At 44.5% G+C, this 24,948-nt stretch overlaps 1 protein-coding gene across 3 annotated transcripts in view; it reads right to left on the bottom strand.

Annotated features, from left to right (window-relative positions):
- gareml (GRB2 associated, regulator of MAPK1-like) overlaps window positions 1–24,948 on the bottom strand; it is a 287,623-nt gene that overhangs the window by 3,528 nt on the left and 259,147 nt on the right. For all 3 annotated transcript variants that reach the window (XM_070884410.1, XM_070884411.1, XM_070884412.1), the window contains one exon: window positions 8,194–8,363. In XM_070884410.1, coding sequence (XP_070740511.1) covers window positions 8,194–8,363 — 170 coding nt within the window. The remainder of the gene's footprint in view (window positions 1–8,193; window positions 8,364–24,948) is intronic.

Below are 24,948 nucleotides of genomic sequence, written 5' to 3'. Positions count from 1 at the left end.
AACATGGTAACAATCACAATCACAATCACGTTAAAGACATATTTCCATTTATTTTTTTCTAAACAGAGGAAATATAGCCCATAATGTATTGCAAGGAAGGTCTGTTTATTGTATCTACTCCCCAAATAACTGACTATGGCAACATGATTACTCTATCTGTGTAAACAAATTAAACTTATCAGAATTTGTGAACCACATAAATGCCAACAAATGCCCGAAACTACTACTGCATTAAAATTAGCATCGGGTGGGAAATAAACCCCTATGTCCGACAGTGAAAACTATGACAGTAATTGCCAAAGATTCAAAGGTCCATAGGCAGTCAGAGAAATTGCCTGTCATATTAAAGCACTTATAAGAAATAATTAATGTACACAACAGGAAGCACAAACGCGGAAAAGACAAGACATAAGCATTTCAAAATTGAATTTGCAATATTAAGGAAAGTCCATTTGTCATTAAATTGGCCATTCATGTTAGCATCATTTGACTTGAATGCACTTTGCATTACTAAGTGAATGTAACTTAAAACACCATAATACTGTACTATCAACGGAGGTTTTTTTTCATCTGCTAGTAGCAGTGTATTTGTTGTAGGTGTACTATACACAGATAACAGAATAGGATAGGATTCACAGAAATGTGGAAGCATTGCAATAACAAATCCCTTCAAACACTTTAAGGAGCATGACATTATACTAGACTTTTTGGGTGGCCTCAGTTGCTGGAACACACCTAAACAGCTATTCTGAAGTCTATGCTGCAATCGCAGTGGCAAGTGCCCTGGTTGGTCAATGACGCAATAGATGCTACATCGGCGACAATCCAACACAGTTTTTATTAAAATAATTAACAAATCTGTACTTCTTAACATAAACGATGTGGCTAGTTTCTATTACCTTTCTTAACCTAGTTAGGTCATTAAACATTTTGCAGCACTGAGTTGCCATGAGGGGAATCTTGCCCCTCAGAAATGGGTGGGTTGGGTGAGATGTTAAAATGCTAAAAATCTGAATCCCAACTCCAACCTGCCCACTTCCGATTTTAACGGAGGCGGGATGGGATTGGTTTGGCAACCAACCCATGCACAGGAGGCAGGTTGGCAATTTAAATATTATAATGAGGCTGGAAGCCTCACATTTAACCACCATTTAAAATTTAACCCCGGTCAGTCTGGTTTCCCAGGCCTCAGAAAACCTGGTGGCTAAAGGGAGCGCGGACTGCTGGATCCAGGTGATAAGTTTCTTTTTAACACTTATCCGCTGAATCTAGCTTACCTGCTTCTCACACCCGTCATGATCGGACATCCCATGACCCTTCCAATCACCTCCACAAGGCCTCCAATCTCACTCCCCAATCTTTCCGATCGCCCACCTCCTGCTCTGGCCTCTGATATACCTTGAGACATCCAGATTCCAATCATCCTGAACTCTGTTCTCTTGTGTTGACTGGCTCAGGACTCCCAATCTTCCTCCCCCTGCTCCGATCTCCCCCGGCTCAGGACTCACGATCTTCCTCGGCAGAGCCTGTGGGAAACCCGTTACTCCGGGTTTCCCGACCTAAATCCAGTCTCCGCTGCTCCCTCCCCAACTCGAACTTAATATCCAACCCCATGTGTGAGTCATCCAGCTGACAGTCATTGCTCTGACCATCTCCTTTCAATGAATCCAAGCATATTCTTTTGAGGGCCTTTGCTGGTTAATCATCCCAGGCAAAGCTTCCTTCCTCTGCTTTGCTTAAACCAGCAGCACTTCCTCTGCAAGAACCTAGGGCTTTGAGTTCTGAAGTCAACTTATCTAACATAATCCAAGGAAGTAAACTGCTTTTAATCAAACTTTGTTTTGATTATTCCAGGCCCTTTAAAATACTCTAGGCATTTAAGTCCTGTGGCAGGATACCATTTCCTGTTTCCAAATCTAGGGCTTCCTTTTTTCTGTCCATTTATATTGCCAAAATGAGAATGCTCCCCAACATGTCAACAAAAGTGGGTAGGACTGTCCTATTTTTGGAGAATTAGTTGAAGCTGCTCGAAGGACTGAGTGCAGTAACAAATTTGTCCCATCCGCAAACCTGAATAAATTCTGAAAATACAAAACTGTTGAATAATTATTTCCAAATCTGCTGACAATAGTGAACTAGAAGCTATAGAGTAAAAATTACTGCCTGCAATATTAGCATCTGAAGGCTTAATTTGTTGCTATGATATTTTTATGTTCATATTTTAATGGGGATTCAAAATAAATAGGTTAACAGCTTCATTACATAGCAGAAGAAGGACTGTCATATAAACACGTTTAACGTTCATTCTCTACACCATATCAACATCAGTCATCCTTAGGCTATGAGTGTGATCACCAATTTGAAGTGAATTACTGCCAAATTAAGGGCAATTTTGTGGTGTAACTCTTAACTCTTAGGAACTGGACTGAGATTGTCCAAACTCTTTTCAAGATGCTTTTAATCAGTAAACAGAGGGTTTTTACTCAGTTGGTCCGAACTGCATTCAAAATTTTGATTTACTAGCAGATTACTTGTATGTTGGAGCACATATTGCTCAGATTTTGCTGTAAAAATAACAGTAAGGCTAATAACACTCTTCATTATTTCTGCATAAATGGTACAGCAAATTCATGCAAGTGGCAGATACACGGTTAAATGCCAATATCTAAAAGTTGCTGTCCGAATTGCACAAAAATGGTATCTCACATTGAAATGCATTGACATTGCTGTATTTGCGTGGTAGATACAAACTAAACTCACCACAGAAAGTTAAATCTTGTCCATTCCAGTCTAAGGACACTTTTAATGACTTGATAAATGTTAATTACTGCTAGTCAATCTCTCTGGCACTGAAAATTAACTATTACAAGTGTGGAGTCTCATTCCTTCAGGTAATAACTGTTGTTGGAGATTTTAAAAATGTCAAATTTTAACTTTTTTAATTTTTCCTTTCTGTCTCTTTTTACTCTCTCTTGATCCAATCTTTATTTCCCTCTCCAGTGTCAGTTGTGTCTCAGTGGGTAGCACCTCGCCTCTGAGTCAGAAGGTTGTGGGTTCAAGTCCCAATCCAGGAACTTGAGCACAAAAATCTAGGCTGACACTCCAGTGCAGTGCTGAGGGAGTGCTGCACTATCGGAGGTCTTTCGGATGAGATGTTAAACCGAGGTCCCATCTGCTCTCTCATGTGGACGTAAAAGATCCCATGGCACTATTTTGAAGAAGAGCAAGGGAGTTATCTCGGTGTCCTTCAATCAACATAACAAAAAACAGATTACCCGGTCATTATCACATTGCTGTTTGTGGGACCTTGCTTGTGCGCAAATTAGCTGCCACGTTTCCCACATTACAACAGTGACTACACTTCAAAAGTCCTCCATTGGCTGTAAAGTGCTTTGACACCTACGGTGGTCGTGAAAGGCGCTATATAAATCCAAATCTTTCTTTATCTTTATTTCTCTTATCTGATTTGACATTGAATTTATCCTCTCTAATTCAGAATTTCTTCACAGTCCTTGCACTATTTAGTTCTCAATCCTTCAATCTGATTGGTTAAGGAGGTACACCATTGCTTGGCCTGTTCTCTCAGGTCCCAGATGGCCAGTTTCCCTTGCTGTGACATTATCAGCTCAGAATTTCAGCAACTTGCCATGCAAAAAGATTAAAAACCTAAACTTGCAAGGGCATTTCTAGCTAACGGCTTGACACCGTTAGATGCTCTGCTACATATACAGAAAAATTTGGGCCATTATGTCATGTAATGCGAAATGTATTATTTTACTGCCAAGATGGAGCATGTAAATGGCATGTTCCTTTAAAGCCATGAAGTCTATTTGCTGTAAATAAACACATTCCACGGTCAATTCAATGTTAATTGATGTTAGATATTTCTGGAATAAATTAAAGGCTAATTGCTGGAGAATTTTCTTCATAGATTGGCAGCTGCTTGTAAATCCCCAGTGCCTCCCCAAGGTCAGAAGAAGCAAGAAAGGTGACTGGCTTTTACGCCTCTTTATTAGCATCTGTTTTCAAATTTTCACCAAAATAACCCCTAACTCTCTCCCCCTTATTAACAAGACCATAAGTTGCCACCCAGCGTTTCAATACAGCACGAGCTGGTGCTAGATGTGACAGACCGAGTAGGTTTCAGGTAGGGAGAATAGTGCTACAGTACCACCTACTTTGGAGACAGGAACTGGAGGGAATGATCAAAGGTAAACATACATTAAGTATAGATAGGTACACTTCAGACATAACTGACAGGCATGACAGAAATAGATTAAGCATAACAGGAACATTTTACATGGAGCAAGTATGATGCATACAGTACATTAGATGACATGCTTTGTGAGAGAGTTTGTTTGGATTGAAAGGAATTTTGGAGGGATGTAGAAATTATTAATTGGTCTGCTGAAATTAGGAGTTGTGGGTTTCATGAGAATTGGTAAGCAGGGTATTGAGGATATTTGCTGGGGTAGTTGGGGTTTAGTAATGAAGGGGGAGAGTAATGACTTGTTGGGGTGGAGGAAGTATTGGAGTTTTCAGTATGCTGAGTGAGAGTGTTAGATTTTGGGTTGGTGGTGAAGGGGAAAAAAGAGTTCCAAAATGTAATTTATCAAAATGTAATTTACCAAAATTCGCTGGATTCCGGGAAGGTCCCAGCAGATTGGAAAATTGCAAATGTAACGCCCCTATTTAAAAAAGGAGGCAGACAAAAAGCAGGAAACTATAGACCAGTTAGCCTAACATCTGTGGTTGGGAAAATGTTGGAGTCCATTATTAAAGAAGCAGTAGCAGGACATTTGGAAAAGCATAATTTGGTCAGGCAGAGTCAGTATGGATTTATGAAGGGTAAATCATGTTTGACAAATTTGCTGGAATTCTTTGAGGATGTAACAAACAGGGTGGATAAAGGAGAACCAGTGGATGTGGTGTATTTGGATTTCCAGAAGGTATTTGACAAGGTGCCACATAAAAGGTTACTGCACAAGATAAAAGTTCACAGGGTTGGAGGTAATATATTAGCATGGATAGAGGATTGGCTAACTAACAGAAAACAGAGAGTCGGGATAAATGGTTCATTCTCTGGTTGGCAACCAGTAACTAGTGGGGTGCCGCAGGGATCCGCGCTGGGATCCCAATTATTTACAATCTATATTAACAACTTGGAAGAAAGGACCGAGTGTAACGTAGTCAAGTTTGCTGACAATACATAGATGGGAGGAAAAGCAATGGGTGAGGAGGACACAAAAAATCTGGAAAAGGACATAGACAGGCTAAGTGAGTGGGCAAAAATTTGGCAGATGGAGTATAATGTTGGAAAGTGTGAGGTCATGCACTTTGGCAGAAAAAAATCAAAGAGCAAGTTATTATTTAAATGGAGAAAAATTGCAAAGTGCTTCAGTACAGCGGGACCTGCGGGTACTTGTGCATAAAACACAAAAGGTTAGTATGTAGGTACAGCAAGTGATCAGGAAGGCCAATGGAATCTTGGCCTTTATTGCAAAGGGGATGGAGTATAAAAGCAGGGAAGTCTTGCTAGTTATACAGGGTATTGGTGAGGCCACACCTGGAATACTGCATATAGTTTTGGTATCCATATTTACGAAAGGATATACTTGCTTTGGAGGCAGTTCAGAGAAGGTTCATTAGGTTTGATTCCGGAGATAAGGGGGTTGACTTATGAGGAAAAGTTGAGTAGGTTGGGCCTCTACTCATTGGAATTCAGAAGAATGAAGGTGATCTTATCGAAACGTATAAGATTATGAGGGGGCTTGACAAGGTGGATGCACAGAGGATGTTTCCACTGATGGGGGAGACTAGAACTAGAGGGCATGATCTTAGAATAAGGGGCCGCCCATTTAAAACAGAGATGAGGAGGAATTTCTTCTCTCAGCGGGTTGTGAATATGTGGAATTCGCTACCTGTGGAAGCTGGGATATTGAATGAATTTAAGACAGAGATAAACAGTTTCTTAACCGATAAGGGATTAAGGGGTTATGGGGAGTGGGCGGGGAAGTGGAGCTGAGTCCATGATTGTATTAAATGGCGGAGCAGGCTCGAGGGGCCATGTGGCCTACTCCTGCTCCTATTTCTTATGTTCTTATGTTCTAAATTTTTAAAAAAAGGAAAGAGGCTTCCAAAAAAAGTGTAGGACAAGGTTTTGGGGGAAAGGAGACAGTGGGGAACAGGGTTTAAAAAATAGAGGAGTGCACATGTAACACACAATATGTGATCAGGAGTGGATGTTGTCCGGGAGTCCTATAAAGGCCCAACAGTCGAAGGGCAGCAGTGAGTCATCGAGGAGGCGGTGCGGAAGTCCGGGGAGGCCTATAAAGGCTCAACAGTCAGAGGGCAGCAGTGAGTCATCAAGGAGGCAGCGTGGGAGTCCAGGAAGGCCTATAAAGGCTCAACAGTTGGAGGAGCATCGGCAGATCAGAGGAGGTGCCGTGGGAGACCGGGGAGGCCGATAAAGGCCCAAAAGTCGGAGCAGCGGGAGATCGGAGGAGGCGGTGCGGGAGTCCGGGGGAGGGCTATAAAAGGCCCAACAGTCGGTGCAGCGGGAGATCGAAGAGGCCAGCTGGTGCAGGGAGAGAAGGCAAAAAAGAACCAAAAAGAAATTGAAGGGTGACGTCACAGCCAAGGGGGTAACTGATTGGCTGGTGATTGGTGAGTAGCTTTTCTTCTTTTTCTTTGCCTTTATTTGTAGGTAACCTTTAGCATTGTTGCCAAATTAAGTTAATTTAAGGGTTAAGTCATGGCAGGAGAGCCCAGACCCATGTCATGCTCCTCCTGTGCTATGTGGAAACTCAGGGACTCTTCCAGTGTCCCTGACGACTACATGTGCAGGAAGTGTATCCTGCTGCAGCACCTGACAGACCGCATTGCACCATTGGAGCTGCGCATGGATTCACTCTGGAGCATCCGCGATGCTGAGGATATCGTGATTAGCACGTTTAGTGAGTTGGTCACCCTGCAGCTAAAGGTTACTCAGGCAGATAGGGAATGGGTGACCATCAGGAAGAGCAGTGGAAGGAAGGTAGTGCAGGGGCTCCAAGATATGGGGGAAGCCCAGAACCAGGGGACACAGTTTAAGGATAAGGGATAAGCCATTTAGGACCAAGATGAGGAGAAACATCTTCACTCAGAGAGTTGTTAACCTGTGGAATTCTCTACTGCAGAGAGTTGTTGATGCCAGTTCGTTGGATATATTCAAGAGGGAGTTAGATATAGCCCTTATGGCTAAAGGAATCAAGGGGTATGGAGAGAAAGCAGGAAAGGGGTACTGAGGTGATGATCAGCCATGATCTTATTGAATTGTGGTGCAGGCTCGAAGGGCCGAATGCTCTACTCCTGCACCTATTTTCTATGTTTCTATGTCTGGCAGCAATAGTTTGTAAGTTTTTAAGGCGATCTTTGCAAACATTGAATTGTCTTGTGCTGGGGTTGTGCATGAGTCTCAGTGCATCTGCCTCTGACACTTTATCTGTATATGTGTATGACTGTGTGTCTCACAACTCGCATTAATTAGAATAGTTTAATTTTCCAACTATCAACAAGATGATGCTAGTCTGACTCTGCATAAAATGTTCCACAAATCCTCACAGCAATGGAGAATAGAAGGACAAGGCTTAGATGTAAAAACTTAAAGGGAGGGATTAAAAGACACAAATAAAAATATAATAGATACATTTAATGTGAAATATGTAACTTTTTGAATTTTCTTTGAAACCTTAATTTGTACATTAGAAATTTCAATTCCAGAGAAAAAATTATGGACAATTTATTTTCAAAAAATGTTTTGAAATATTTGATTGGTTTGTCAGTAAGCAGTGAAAGACAACAGGTTACATTGTGAAATGCCATTATAAAATATTTATACAGGTAGCTTCAATATGAAATGTTGACAAAATAGCATTCCCAAAAATGGTGACAACAGGAAGTAAGGTTTGTGGACAGGAAGTGCTCATATGTGCAATATTTTAACAATAGATGGATGGTTGGTTGGATAATATATGCATATAGATTAATATGTTTTATTAATGTTAATGGAAGGAAGGGAGAATTCATTTCCTGAATGGTGATGGATCAAATTACAGGTTTTCTTTAGTTTGGAGGAATCAATGACCCATAGAATCCTACAAAATTTGCATTCATTATTTATAGTTAACTATAATTGAATTGAAAACCACTTACATCTCGTGAAGACCAGATGAGTAATAGGACAGGCTAGGGCTCGGTGAATGGACTTGCTGGAGCTGGGCCTTTGCAAATCGAGGTGGAACTGGTGGGCTTGGGGTAGGAACACCTTTTGTACCCCGTGGAGGAACAGGGGGCGCATTTAGAAGACGGCATTCCTCTTTCACCTATCAAAAGAAAACAGTGAAACGTGACATAGGTCAAGATTCAAACTCAATGCAGAATGAGGTTACATCGATCTGCATTTGAGTAGAACTTTTTTGCCAATTCAATTACACAATAAAAATCAGAAGTCAATCAGAACATCTCAGCTGACTTCACATATTCTGCACGTCAATTGAATAACCATCGCATTTGAAGAACATTAGTTTGTTCGAGTGAACTTTTATGCTGCACTGAAAGATGGTTAGAAACCTACAAATACCATTAATGATCGATTATTTCTACAGCCAACTCGTGCAAGTTGTCAATTTATGTTTGAAAATATAAGCCAGATAAGAAAGTGATAAATCTTGAAAAATCAAAACTAACACTTGGTAGGAGTGGAGATAAATGCGGCACAATGAATCAAAGCTAATCTGTTCATTGAAACTGCATTCACAGTCTAGAAGTTACTGTTATTGACAACACAATCCAACATTGTTTCATTAACAGGATTATTAGAAAATCTATTGTGATTCTCAAGTAGAATGTTTTGTTTGCTGAATAGACTTTATGATGAAACAGAAATTGCCAAAACATACTGCAGCAGATTCACAAAGCATCACCATGTTGGAATTTATTTACAGATGCACATGCTGACTTATGAGACACTACTGGCTGAGTATTGCTCCATAGAGAGCTTTCCAAGATTGTGTGGTTTTGAATGGATTTAAGGGAAAACTAGATAAGTACATGAGGGATAAAGGAATATAAGATATGTTGATGGGGTTAGATGAAGTAGGGTGGGAGGAGGCTTGTGTGGAGCATAAACACCGGCATAGACATGTTGGGCCAAATAGCCTGTTTCTCTGATGTAAAATTCTAGGTAATCCTATGAATTGGCTCTCAGTATGGTCCAAAGTCACAGCCCCAGTGCAATGCGCTGTTCCTATAAAATACATCATGGAGCAGCTGAGAAAAGAAGAATACCTTACATAGTGAGTCTCTGTAAGGTTGTTGCAAAGATGATAATTACTTATAGGTAACGATATTATATTAAAATGACACAATATTCCATTCAAAATATCAACGTTATCTGTCCTGTCATGTAACGTTAGTTACACATTCCTTCCATATAAATAATGAAATTGATTATCAGGAGTATTTACACGATAATAACCTAGGAATTACTAGCTAACATGGACTTAGAAGGGGAAGATCATGCCTGACCAACATCCTCACAGGTTTGAGGAACTAACATCCCAAATGGATTGTGGAAAACCCTACAAGGTAGTGTACCTTGACTTCCAAAAGGCATTTGACAACATTTCTCATGAAAGATAGTACCTAAACTCAAAGCTGTGAGGATTCAAAAACTGGCCGAAGGGTATTAACCAATGAGTATTGGCTAGAGGAGACTTGTTGGGGTGGGGGATGTACTGAGTGGGGTGCCCCAGAGCTCAGTGTTGGGACTACTGCTGTTTCTCACTTATGTAAACTCATAAACTCAAGGCAAAAGTGATCAACTTTGCTGATGATAACAAACTGTGATGGGCAGTAGAATCGAAGGAAACAGCTCAGAAATTACAGACTGAATTGGATAAAATAAGTATGTAGGCAGGTGAAATTTAATGTGGATAAGTGCACTTCACACAGGAAGGAAAAATAAGCTACACACATAATCCAGGAACAGCTCTTCTTCCGTCACATTCACCTGGGCAGCCACTTCTTTGTCAGGAGTCTTCCCCCTTTCTCCCGTCTTCAGAATTCTCGTTCTACCTGGACCCCTCCTTCTGGCCTCTTACCCTCTCTCGATCTTTTCACTGTCGATGACACCTTCCATCAATTTGTTGATGATTGAGAGTCGACTGATGGGGTGGTAATTGGCCTGATTGGATTCGTCCTACTTTTTGTGGACAGGACATACCTGGGCCGTTTTCCACATTGTCGAATAGATACCAGTGTTGTAGCTGTACTGGAACAGCTTGGCTAGAGGTACGACTTGTTCTGGAACACAAGTCTTCAGCACTACAGCTGGGATGTTGTTGGGCCCCATAGCCTTTGCTGCATCCAGTGCGTTCGGCCGTTTGTTGATATCACATGGAGTGGAGTCTATTGTGTTTCTAACACAGATGAGACTGCACACAGGGAGGTTAAAGTAACAGTGACCTCAGTCTTTATGACTGAGGAACAGGCCTTAGGGGCCGGCTTATATACAGTGCTCCCAAAGGATGCAGGGATCCCTTGGGACTTCAGGGGATGCACTCCCTGGTGGCGGAACATGGGAGTGCATGCTTTACAAATACACAACATCACTCCCCCCCCCCTCCAAGTCAAAGTGAAAACTATTTACAAGGTGATGCGCTCGGGAGCCTTTCTTTCCCTGGTGGACCATCTCGGTACAAATGTCTGTTCTGATGTGTTGGGTGTGCCCTTGCTGGGCTGGCGTGTTGTTGGCCCTGCAGGGCTGCTGGGTGAGCCTGGCCTTGCTGGGCTGTTGGGCATAATGGGTTCGATTTCCTGGTCCGGGGTGGTGCCATTGATCCTTTGGATGTGTATTGTGGGCTCGAAAAAGGTGGTGTCTGCTGTGGGTTGTTCAGGGCAGTCTGTGAACCGCAGCCTCGTTTGGTCCAGAAGCTTTCTGCAAATTTGTCCATTGTCTAGTTTGACTACAAACACCGACTCCCTTCTTTAGCTATCACCATGCCCGCGATCCACTTGGGACCATGTCCATAGTTTAGCACATACACAGGGTCATTCAGATCAATTTCCTGTGACACAGTGGCGCGACCATCGTTTACATTTTGTTGCTGCCGCCTACTCTCTGCCTGATCATGCAGGTTGGGGTGAACCAGCGAGAGTTTGGTTTTAAGTGTCCTTTTCACTGTGAGCGAGTGGGATCTCGTGCACTAGCTGAGCAGTACTCGGGACAGGCGGGTTTGGAGTGAGCCTTCTGTGACTCGTTTGAGGCTCTGTTTGATTGTTTGTACTGCCCGCTCTGCCTGCCCATTGGAGGCTGGTTTAAACAGGGTCGAGGTGACATGTTTGATCCCATTGCAGGTCATGAATTCTTTAAATACGGTACTGGTGAAACATGGCCCGTTGTCACTGACCAGTATGTCAGGCAAACCGTGGGTAGCAAACATGGCCCTCAGGCTTTCAATGGTGGCAGTGGCGGTGCTTCCCGACATTATTTCACATTCAATCCATTTTGAAAAAGCATCCACCACCACCAGGAACATTTTATCGCATAGTCGACATGGATCCTCGACCATGGTCTGGAGGGCCAGGACCACAAACTTAGTCGTGCCTCTCTGGGCACGTTGCTCAACTAAGCACACACGCTGCATTGCCGTACACTGGACTCTAAGACAGAGTCGATACCGGGCCACCACACGTGGGATCTGGCTATCGCTTTCATCATTACTGTACCCGGGTGTGTGCTGTGGAGATCCGAGATGAACGTCTCCCTGCCCTTTTTTGTAGCACTATGCGGTTACCCCACAACAGGCAGTCTGCCTGAATGGACAGCTCGTCATTTCGCCACTGGAATGGCTTGATTAGCTCTTGCATTTCAACGGGGATGCTGGTCCAGCTCCCATGCAGTACACAGTTTTTTTATTAGTGACAGCAGAGGATCTTGGCTGGTCCAAGTCCTAATCTGGCGGGCCGTGACAGGTGATTTATCATTTTCAAATGCTTCCATGACCATCAACAAGTCTGCGGGCTGTGCCACCATCAACAAGTTTTCAGGCTGCGCCATTTCCATCTCCGTGGTGGGCAATGGTAGCCAACTGAGAGCATCCGCACAGTTCTCGGTGCCTGGCCTGTGACGGATGGTATAGTTATGTGCTGATAGCACGAGTGCCCATCTTTGTATGCGGGCTGAGGCATTAGTATTTATCCTCTTGTTTTCAGTGAACAGGGATATGAGGGGCTTGTGATCGGTTTCCAGCTCAAATTTGAGGCCAAACAGGTACTGATAAGAACATAAACATAAGAACATAAGAATTAGGAACAGGAGTAGGCCATCTAGCCCCTCGAGCCTGCTCCGCCATTCAATAAGATCATGGCTGATCTGGCCATGGACTCAGCTCCACTTACCCGCCCGCTCCCCATTGCATTTTCTTTACCCCGAACACACACATTAATCCCTCTTTCTCAATCATTCTGTAGGCCCTCTCGGCCTTAAACAAGCTCCTGGAGGCATAGGCGACAGGTTGCAACTTCCCCACAACATTAGCTTGTTGTAATACACAGCTGACTCTGTATGACGACGCATCACATGCTAGCACAAGTCTTTTACATGGGTTATATAATACAAGCAACTTGTTGGAGCATAAAATGTTTCTGGCTTTCTCAAAAGCAATTACTTGTTTTTTTCCCATACCCAGTTCTCACCTTTACGCAATAACACATGTAGAGGCTCTAAGAGGGTGCTTAAACCCGATACGAAGTTACCAAAATAGTTGAGGAGTCCCAGGAACGACCACAGCTCCGTGACGTTCTGTGGCCTGGGCGCGTTCCTGATAGCCTCTGTCTTGGTGTCTGTGGGCCGAATGCTGTCCACCGTGATCTTTCTCCCCAAAAACTCCACTTCTGTTGCCATGAAGACGCATTTCGACCTTTTCAGCCGCAGCCCTACGCAATCCAATCGCTGGAGGACCTCCTCCAGGTTTTGTAGGTGCTCGGCAGTGTCCCAACCTGTGACCAATATGCCATCCTGAAAAACCACCATGCGTGGTACCGACTTGAGTAGGCTCTCCATGTTTCGCTGGAAGATCACTGCAGCCGGCCGAATTCCAAACGGGCATCTGTTGTAGACGAACAGTCCCTTGTGCATGTTGATGCAGGTGAGGCCCTTCGAAGACTCCTCCAGCTCCTGCGTCATATAGGCCGAAGTCAGGTCGAGCTTGGTGAACGTCTTGCCTCCTGCCAGCGTCGCAAATGGTCGTCTGCCTTAGGTAGCGGGTATTGGTCCTGTAGCGAGAAACGATTAATAGTTACTTTATATTCGCTGCAAATCCTGACCGTGCCATCACTTTTGAGTACTGGAACAATCGGGCTGGCCCACTTGCTGAATTCCACTAGGGAGGTGATGCCCTCGCATTGCAGCCTGTCCAGCTTGATTTCCACTCTCTCCCTCATCATGTGAGGTACCGCTCGCGCCTTGTGATGGATGGGTCATGCCTCCGGGACCAAGTGGATTCACACGTTTGCCCTGGAAAAGTTTCCAATGCCTGGCTCAAAAAGGGAAGGAAATTTGTTAAGAACCTGGGTACATGAGGCCTCATTGATATGTGATAGCGCTCGGATATCATCCCAGTTCCAACGGATTTTGCCCAGCCAGCTCCTTCCAAGCAGTGTGAGGCCATCGCCCAGGACAATCCAGAGTGGCAGTTCATGCACCGTGCCCTCGCAGGTGACTTTGACCATGGCGCTGCCCAGGACAGTGATAAGCTCTTTGGTGTAGATTCTCAGTTTCGTGTGGATGGGGCTCAGGGCTGGTCTGAGTGCCTTGTTGCACCACAGTCTCTCAAACATCATTTTACTCATGATGGATTGGCTAGCGCCAGTGTCCAGTTCCATGGCTATGGGTAAGCCATTCAATTTTACGTTTAGCATTATAGGTGGACATTTCGCCGAAAATGTGTGCACCCCGTGTACTTCAGCATCTGCCTCCTCTCTGAGGCTCGAAATTGTTTTGATCCACCATGGACCGATCTTCCTCTGCCTCGTGGTGGTTAGCAGATTTTGCAGAGCTTGCAGCTCATCTGCAAGCTCGTTGGAGGTGCCCCATTGTTCCACAGCTCTTGCAAACATACCCTTTGAAGCGGCATAAATAGGCTGAAGGACAGCCAGCAAGGTATGAATTGCCTTGCATTCATCCTTTGTTATGCAGTCTGAGTTATCTGGGTCACCTGAGGCCTGCTGGCAGTTGCAGACTCTTGGTTTCTGCCCTGTACATTTCTGCTCGCAAACACAGTTCCAGTTAATTTATGAACATTGCTAGCACTTGTATGCTGAGAGATTTGTTTGGTGTTATCACTGGTGGATATAAACGCCTGTGCTATCGCAATGGCCTTGCTGAGGGTCGGTGTCTCTACAGTCAAAAGTTTTCGCAGGATGGTCTCATGGCCAATGCCCAGTACAAAAAAGTCTCTGAGCATTTGCTCCAGGTAGCCATCAAACTCACATTGTCCTGCAAGTCGCCTTAGCTCGGCGACGTAGCTCGCCACATCCTGACCTTCAGATCGCTGGCACGTGTAGAACCGACACCTCGCTATCAGCATGCTCTCCCTCGGGTTAAGATGCTCCCGAACCAGTGTACACAGCTCCTCATACGACTTATCTGTGGGTTTCACCGGAGCCAGAAGATTCTTCATGAGGCTGTAGGTCGATGCCCCGCAGACTGTGAGGAGGACTGCTCTCCTTTTTGCAGCGCTTCCTTCTCCGTCCAGCTCATTGGCTACAAAGTACTGGTCTAGCTGTTCGACATAGGTTTCCCAGTCCTCACCCTCCGAGAACTTCTCCAGGATGCCCACAGTTTGCTGCATCTTTGCGTTGGATTCGTATACTCGCCACCAGTTATTGTGGTCCTAACACAGATGAGGCTGCACACAGGGAGGTTAAAGTAACAGTGACCTCAGTCTTTATTAAGACACTTCAGAGTGAGGAACAGGCCTTTGGGGCCGGCTTCTATACAGTGCTCCCAAAGGATGCTGGGATCCCTTGGGACTTCAGGGGATGCGCTCCCTGGTGGCGGAACGTGGGAGTGCATGCTTTACAGATACATAACAGAGTGAATCGAATTGGTTGAAGACTGGCTTTGGTGATGGTGGGGACCTCAGAAGGAGGCCGAGAGGGATCATCCACTCGGCACTTCTGGCTGAGGATGGCTGAAAACGCTTCAGCCTTGTCTTTTGCACTCACATGCTGGGCTCTGCTATCATTGAGGATGATGATATTCATGGAGCCTCCTCCTCCCGTTAATTGTTTAATGGTTCACCATCATTCATGACTGGATGTGGCAGGACCGCAGAGCTTTGAGCTGATCTGTTGGTTATGGGATCTCTTAGCTCTGTCTACAGCATGCTGCTTCTGTTGTTTAGCATGCATGAAGTCCTGTGTTGTAGCTTCCCCAGGTAGATTGGTGAGGATTAGGCCAAGGAGGTTTTTCTCTCGTGTTGGTTTTCTCACCATCTGCACCAGGCCCAGCCTGGCAGCTATGTCCTTCAGGATTTGGCCAGCTTGGTCAGTAGTGGTGCTACCAATGAATTAAGATGGATTGAATGACGACCACTATCTATAATTTTCTTGCGATATTGTCAATATTATTTTGTCTCTGAGAGATAGCAGCAGTTGCACCAAACTCCCATGGATTATTGTACAGGAATCAATTAATCTTCATCACTAGTGCATCAACAAAAGTTAATTTTTGTGCAATAAATGCTATTATCTAAAGCCATGTGACTGAAATTAGTCCTCGCTTGTCTTTGAACTTCAAATGCAACATAATCAGCCGTCAATGCAGCTTTGAAAAATGTCCTCATGACTTCCCAGAGTCTCCTGACTGGCTGGCTCTGGGCCTGAGAACCGTTCCTGGTCCACCTCCATCATCAAGGTAGGTGCACCATGATTTGTACACTGTACAGTTGGGTAAGGGTAGGTGTGTCATGACTGCCTAAGATGGAAGCACATTTCTCTCTCCCTCATGCCTCCGTTAATCTTCTCCTTCCTCATCCAGAACCAGCAAATACAGTAATATCAGCAGCAGCATACCCATGATCAGAATTGTAGCACTGTTGAATTAAGTAGCACTGGACAAACACCTACAAATAGTCAATGGGGGAAAAAAATGAATGGAAAGAAAAGTTGCCAGAATGTGAAAAATATGTATTGCAGGCAGTCAGACTAAATTTGCCTCAGTAATAATAATAGGGTAGCTTTTCAACTTGCCATGCGGGCATAAAATTGGCATTGTGGATCAGTTAACCTGTTACAGAAATCGCCCTATTTTAATTTCCATTGAAATCACGCAATACCAGTTTTACACCTGGGCGGTACGGTGAAAATGTACCCTAATATTTCCTATTAAGACTGGAAGCCCCAAAATGGCTTAATGGGACACGAGCCAAACACTGGACGTTTGCAGCACTTTTCCAGTGCTGAGTCCAGGATATGGGACAGACTTAATGAGGGAAATGCATTCCATGTGCACTGGTCTTCTGATCCCTTTATACGGGCCCAGGATGTTATAGTTTGCTCTGCCCTTCAAGGGAACAAATGGCTTAAAGCTTGCAGGCCTGTTAATGCACATCATGTTTTTTGATTGGCACCTGCACTGCCAGTGCACATATTTGTGGAATCAGCCCCAACATATATAGTTTATGAACTACGACAACAGTGCAGATCTGACTCAAATTTTGAAGGGCTCTGGTCAGTGACTCTGCTCCTGATTGCCACCAACAAGACAATAAACCTCACATATTTCCACCCGCTGTAATCCTCTGCATTGCTGAAATTTGTCTCTCCTATTCTTTTTTCTCCCTGTTACATTGCATAAATATTTGCATATAGAGTTAAATCAAGGACTTGTGTTATCTATAGTATAAACTGGATACATAACGTATTGTAAGGTGCCTTCTCATCACTCAAGTTTGAATAAACTGCTAAAACTCAATTGTGTCTCTTCCATTTATCAAACCTGCTGCATGTGGACAGGTACAATGATCAGCAGAAGATACTTCACTTACATTAGTACATGATGTCAAGCTCGGACCGCATGTAGTTCTAACCCACCTACTTTGAATAAGGAAACAATATTCAGGGAAATAATAACAACTTGACACCTACTCTGGATATTGACTTTTTAAAATCTCCTGCAGAAAATCCATCCTCATCAATTTGTGCCACAAGTGTTTTCTTTCTGACTAAAATAGGTCATCAAGTGAATCAAGGTTACAATGCTTGGACAACATTTGTAAACACATTAAAATATTTATATCTTTCGTAATGAATGAATGGACAGTCCTAACAGTTGGTGCGAGTGAGAAATGTAAGAAAGCCTAAAAGGAGATTACAGACACACATGGCCTTCTATACATTTCTGTTTCTTGTTCCTGGCATTAACAACATTTAAAGTGGCATAAATTATTTAACATGGCTAGGAACAGAAAGCAATTTGTCAGTGGGCAGAGATGGTCCTACCTTACAGGAAGAGACAGCTGCAAGCTAAGCACTTCCCACAGGAACAGCTCCTGCACCCAGAACTATTAACTGGCAGGCCTAAATGTTGCACATTACCAAAACTCATAACTCTTGCATTACTCAAACAGCATTGTGCTGTATCTCTATCTGTCAGCCACTTTATGAAGGTCAATATTTCCTGACAAATATCCATCTGCTTTCCTTTAACCATTTGTGGCGAGGCTACAACCACACTCTAACCAATTTATTTTGATTACACCTAATTTTGCACTCTTCAGCATTTCATTTAAGATCACCAATCTACCTCCTTCAAGTAGTCAAAACGTTGGGAAAACCAGATGCAATTGCGACCAGATGTAATACCTACGTGTGTTCTCAAATATGTCTGTAAAAGAATGCCTGACTTCTTCTAAATAAAAACAGAATATAAGCTTAAAAATGCTAAAATATCTTAAAACCAAAGATAAATATATCACTTATTATTAAAAACTACTAAACAGCATCTGCCAAATGTGATTACATGTAGGGATGCTGGTAGCGTAGCAATGTGGCATCACAACAACTCAAGTCTCACCTCATACCCGACACTTTGCTTTTTATGAGCTGAACAATCACCATGTATTTTGGTAAATAAAACAATATTAACCAAATTTGTCTATGCTGGAAATCCTAAAATGTTCAAATAAATGCTTCCTGTTCTGAAATATTTCAAGTAATATTGAGGAAAAGTGCTTCTACACAAGAAAGGAGAGAAAAATCAATAGGCAAGGCACTCTAGACTATTAGCCACCTTTACCAACATCGCTAGTAAAGGTCGGAAAGCAGCTCACCTGCCTGTATTCTTCACTTGTGGAACTGTGTGTGGTGCTCGAAAATCGGACCAGCAATCTTGGGTTCTATTTTGAGGATGGTTAATCTATTTAATCTAACTCATGTCTTCTGAGGCTCCCTGTGAAGAACCCCCTGCAACATAACAGATGTGGAGTCATTGGTGCCTTTCTCTGTGTTCTACAAGAATGTATTCCACTCTTATGGCACCAGGTAGTATTACCGACATGATGTACCAGGCTACTAGCACAATCAAAAGCACTGTACATACTTGCATACTTTGTCCACAAATTTAAAATTATTTGTTCTCAGATTGAGGGCAGCAACATTGGCAAAGTCACACTAATTGCATATCCTTAGAAAGAAGTAATGGGCCTTCTCTTTGGACTACTGCCAATGTAGTAATGGTGCTTCCATAAAAACATAGAAACATAAAAAATAGGTGCAGGAGGAGGCCATTCGGCCCCTTGAGCCTGCACCGCCATTCAATAAAATCATGGCTGATCATTCACCTCAGTACCGCCTTCCTGCTTACTCTCCATACCCCTTGATCCCTTTAGCCGTAAGGGCCATATCTAACTCCCTCTTGAATATATCCAATGAACTGGCATCAACAATCCTCTGCGGCAGGGAATTCCACAAGTTAACAACTCCCTGAGTGAAGAAGTTTCTCCTTACCTCAGTCCTAAATGGCCTACCCCTTATCCTAAGACTTTGTTCCCTGGTTCTGGACTTCCCCAACATCGAGAACATTCTTGCCGCATTTAACCTGTCACGTCCCGTCAGAATCTTATACGTTTCTATGAGATCCCCTCTCATCCTTCTAAACTCCAGTGTATAAAGGCCCAGTTGATCCAGTCTCTCCTCATATGTCAGTCTAGCCATCCCTGGAATCAGTCTGGTGAACCTTCGCTGCACTCCCTCAATAGCAAGAACGTCCTTCCTCAGATTAGGAGACCAAAACTGAACACAACATTCCAGGTGAGGCCTCACCAAGGCTCTGTACAATTGCAGTAAGACCTCCCTGCTCCTATACTCAAATTCCATAGCTATGAAGGCCAACATGCCATTTGCTTTCTTCACCGCCTGCTGCACCTGCATGCCAACTTTCAATGACTGATGAACCATGACACCCAGGTGTCGTTGCACCTCCCCTTTTCCTAATCTGCCGCCATTCAGATAATATTCTGCCTTCGTGTTTTTGCCATCAAAGTGGATAACCTCACATTTATCTACATTATACTGCATCTGCCATGCATTTGCCCACTCACCTAACCTGTCCAAGTCATCCTGCAGCCTCTTAGCATCCTCCTCACAGCTCACACTACCATCCAGTTTAGTGTCATCTGCAAACTTGGAGATATTACACTCTATTCCTTCATCCAAATCATTAATATATAGTTTAAAGAACTGGGGTCCGAGCACTGAGCCCTGCGGCACTCCACTAGTCACTGCCTCCCATTCCGAAAAGGACCCGTTTATCCCGATTCTCTGCTTTCTGTCTGCCAAACAATTTTCTATCCACGCCAGTACATTACCCCCAATACCATGTGCTTTGATTTTGCACACCAATCTCTTATGTGGGACCTTGTCAAAGGCCTTTTGAAAGTCCAAATACACCACATCTACTGGTTCTCCCTTGTCCACTACTAGTTACATCCTCAAAGAATTCCAGAAGATTTGTCAAGCATGATTTCCCTTTCATAAATCCATGCTGACTTGGACCAATCCTGTCACTGCTCTCCAAATGCGCTGCTATTTCATCCTTAATAATTGATTCCAACATTTTCCCCACTACTGATGTCAGGTTAACTGGTCTATAATTACCTGCTTTTTCTCTCCCGCCCTTTTTAAAAAGTGGTGTTACATTAGCTACGCTCCAGTCCATAGGAACTGATCCAGAGTCGATAGACTGTTGGAAAATGATCACTAATGCATTCACTATTTCTAGGGCCACTTCCTTTAGTACTCTGGGATGCAGACTATCAGGCCCCGGGGATTTATCAGCCTTCAATCCCATCAATTTCCCTAACACAATTTCCCGCCTAATAAGATATCCTTCAGTTCCTCCTTCTCACTAGATCCTTGGTCCCTAATACTTCCAGAAGGTTATTTGTGTCTTCCTTCGTGAAGACAGAACCAAAGTATTTGTTCAATTGGTCTGCCATTTCTTTGTTTCCCATTATAAATTCACCTGAATCCGACTGCAAGGAACCTACGTTTGTCTTCACTAATCTTTTTCTCTTCACATATCTATAAAAGCTTTTGCAGTCAGTTTTTATGTTCCCGGCAAGCTTCTTCTCGTACTCTATTTCCCCCCTCTTAATTAAACCCTTTGTCCTCTTCTGCTGAATTCTAAATTTCTCCCAATCCTCAGGTTTGTTGATTTTTCTGGCCAATTTACATGTCTCTTCCTTGGATTTAAAACTATCCTTAATTTCCATTGTTAGCCACAGTTGAGCCACCTTCCCCATTTTATTTTTACTCCAGACAGCGATGTACAACTGCTGAAGTTCATTCATGTGATCTTTAAATGTTTGCCATTGCCTATCCACCGTCAACCTTTTATGTATCATTTGCCAGTCAATTCTAGCCAATTCACGCTTCAAACCATCGAAGTTACCTTTCCTTAAGTTCAGGACCCGAGTTTCTGAATTAACTGTGTCACTCTCCATCTTAATAAAGAATTCTGTCAGGTATTCAACAATTATTGTAACCCATGTATAAGCTGACCTAAGTTGTCCATCTTGAGAACATTGACCACAAGGAGGTGAACTTGTGGGAGACACTCCTAACCTGGACCTTCAGGTATAAAAGGGGAAGCTCCAACCACCTTCATCACTGGAGGTGTTGGTAATAAAGTTAACTGGTCACAGAGTGACCTTCTCTCAAGTATGGGCCTCGTGTGCATTTATACTGTATAGTAAGAACATTTCAAGTGCTGTGGACTCACTCCCACTAGGAGCTAGATTGGGACAACTTTATTGAGAGACTACAGTAAAGTTTTGTAACTAAGGAATGGTTGGGACAGGATTTGGCCGACAAATGCAGGGCTCATCTCCTGACGGTTTGTGGATCCAGAACGTACTCCCTGATGAAGGACCTTCTAGCGCCAGAGAAGCCGGTGAATAAGACATTCGAAGAGCTCAGTAAGTTAAATCAGCGAGCAGCATGCACGTGGCGAGACACTGGTTTTACACGCACCGGCAGCGAGAAGGGCAAAGCGTTCCAGACTTCGTGGCAGACCTCCGGCGACTGGCGAGCCAATGTAAGTTCCCAGATGCATGCAGAGCGGAAATGCTGTGAGATTTTTTTATTGAGGGCATCGGGCAGGCTGGGGTTTTCAGGAAACTGATTGAGACCAAAGACTTGACCTTGGAAGTGGCGGCTCCGATAGCCCAGACATTTATCTCAGGGGAGGAAGAGACTAGAATGATGCATGACAAAAATCTTGGCTCAAATGCGGCAAATGACCAGGGAGTCAACATTGTTAATGCAGCACACAGTTCTCTAGGCAGACAAGGGCAATCGGAGATGCCCGAGCATGTAGTCAAAACCAAAGGGGGAATTCAACAGAGACAATGGCTAGCTGAACGGCGATTCATGCCATCGCAATGGACAGTGCGGCCAGTAATGGGGCCATCAACACCTGTTAATGGTGTGCTTAAGGACAGTTACAGAGACAGTCAGAGACGATCGACTGGTAATGGACCTTTTGTTTCCAACAATGGGGCCTCCAGTTCATGCTGGAGGTGTGGAGGCAAACACCCAGCCAGAACTTGCAGGTATCAGCAATATACCTGCAGAAACTGCGATGTCAGCGGTCACTTGGCGCGTATGTGCAGGAAGCCTGCAGCCAGGTTGTTGTACGAGGAGGACAGGCCCGATGTAAGCCCTACGAGGCCAAATGAATACTGGGGGAAATCACTGGAAGCTGAAGTTCAGCGAGTTCATGTGGAGCACATATACAGTTCATATACCAGGACGCCACCGATAATGATGAAAGTGCTCCTCAATGGCATCCCAGTATTAATGGAGCTAGACACGTGGGCCAGCCAGTCCCTGATGAGTATCAAACAGTTTGACAAGTTGTGGGCGTCCAAGGTCAGGAAGCCAAAATTATTGTCGATTGACGCACAGCTATGGACATATACAAAGGAGGTCATTCCGGTGCTAGACAGTGCCCAGTCGTGACCCACAAAGATTTGGAGAACAGGTTGCCACTTTACATTGTCCCGGGGGATGGTCCCGCACTACTGGGGAGGAGTTGGCTTGCTGTCATGAACTGGAAATGGGGCGATGTCAATGCAATTTCTTCTGTGGAGCGAGTATTATGCTCACAGGTCATGGACAAATTTGACTCATTATTTCAACCCGGCATTGGCACTTTCATGGGGGCCAAGGTAGTGATTCACATAAACCCGGACGCCAGGCCAGTACACCACAAGGCCAGAGTGGTGCTGTACATGATGCGGGAAAAGATAGAATGTGAATTGGACCGCCTGCTGAGGGAAGGCTTCATCTCGCCAGTCGAATTCAGTGTCTGGGCGAGCCCGATCATGCCGGTGCTCAAGGCAGATGGGTCGGTCAGGATATGTGCCGATTACAAGGCCACTATCAATCGGGTGTCACTCCAAGACCAGTACCTGCTACCGAGAGCGGAGGACCTCTTTGCGGTGCTATCCGGTGGCAAACTTTTTTCAAAATTGGACCTGACCTCAGCTTACATGACCCAGGAGCTGGCGAGTGAGTCAAAGAACTCACTCGCCAGCTCCTGACCATCATCACGACACACAAGGGGTTGTTTGAGTATAACAGATGTCTGTTTGGCCGCCGCGATCTTTCAGCGAAATATGGAAAGCCTCCTCAAGTCGATTCCAAGGACGGTGGTTTTTCTAGACGACATCCTCATCACGGGTCGCGATACTGAAGAACACCTCCACAACCTGGAGGAGGTGCTACGCAGACTGGACCGGGTAGGGCTGCGACTGAAAAAGACGAAGCTTCTTAGCTCCAGAGGTAGAATTCCTGGGGAGGTGGGTAGCAGCAGACAGGATCAGGCCCACTGCGTCCAAAACGGAAGCGATCCAGAGAGCACCCAGACCCCGTAACACGACGGAGCTGCGTTCGTTCCTGGAGCTCCTGAACTATTTTGGTAACTTTCTTCCCAAATTGAGCACGCTGTTAGAGCCGCTACACGTGCTCCTATGCAAAGGTCGCGAATGGGTCTGGGGGGACAGCCAGGAAAGGGCTTTTGATAGAGCACGCAACTTGTTATGCTCCAACAAACTGTTAACGTTATATGACCCGTGTAAGAAACTTGTTTTGACGTGCGATGTGTCGTCCTATGGGGTCGGGTGTGTGTTGCAGCATGTGAATGCCATTGGTCAGTTACAGCCGGTAGCTTATGCCTCCAGAAGTCTGTCCCAGGCAGAAAGGGGCTACGGGATAGTAGAAAAGGAAGCACTAGCATGTGTATATGCAGTAAAAAAAATGCACCAGTACCTGTTTGGCAGGAAATTTGAGTTGGAGACAGATCACAAACCCCTAATGTCCCTTTTGGCCGACAACAATGCCATAGATGCGAATGCATCGGCCCGCATACAGAGGTGGGCACTTACGTTAGCCGCCTACGACTACACAATTCGGCACACAACGAGCACCAAAAACTGCGCCGATGCACTCAGCAGGCTCCGTCTAGCCACCACTGAGGGGGCAACTGAGCATGATGCTGAAATGGTCATGGCTGTTGAAGCTTTCAAAAGCGAAGGCTCACCTATGACAGCCCGTCAGATTAAAGTCTGGACAAATAAAGACCCGCTACTGTCTTTAGTTAAGAAATGTGTCCTGAATGTCTTTAGTTAAGAAATGTGTCCTGAATGCCACATACAGGGCATGCCCTGAGGAATTTAAACCGTTTCATAGGTGCAAGGATGAACTTTCGATTCAGGCCGATTGCCTACTATGGGGAAACCGAGTAGTCATGCCCCAGATGGGCAGAGAGGTGTTTATCAGAGAACTTCACAATGAGCACCTGGGCATTGTCATGATGAAGGCAATTGCCAGGTCACACATTTGGTGGCTAGGAATCGATGCAGACCTTTGTGTTCGCAGGTATAACATGTGTGCTCAGCTGGGCAACGCACCCAGGGAAGCCCCCTTAGCCCCTGATCCTGGCCCGACAAGCCATGGTCACGCATCCATGTGGACTACGCAGGTCCTTTCATGGGAAAAATGTTTTTGGTTGCAGTAGACGCCTACTCCAAATGGATTGAGTGTTCCATTTTAAATTCAAGCACATCCTCTGCCACGGTAGAAAGACTACGGGCAATGTTCGCCGCCCATGGTCTACCGGATGTCATGGTCAGTGACAATAGCCCGTGCTTCACAAGCATTGAATTCCAGGACTTCATGGCAGGCAATGGAATCAACCATGCCAGAACGGCACTGTTCAAGCGGGCCTCAAACAGCCAGGTGGAACGAGCAATGCAGATAATCAAACAGGGGATGCTCAGAATCCAAGGGGGTTCCCGACAAAGCCGCTTATCATGCCTCCTGTTGGCCAATAGATCT

Source organism: Pristiophorus japonicus, chromosome 7 (genome assembly GCF_044704955.1).
Source record: "Pristiophorus japonicus isolate sPriJap1 chromosome 7, sPriJap1.hap1, whole genome shotgun sequence".
Classification (NCBI taxonomy): Eukaryota; Metazoa; Chordata; class Chondrichthyes; family Pristiophoridae; genus Pristiophorus; species Pristiophorus japonicus.
Note: the sequence above shows the minus strand (reverse complement) of the source record. Positions and strands in the feature narration are given on the sequence as shown.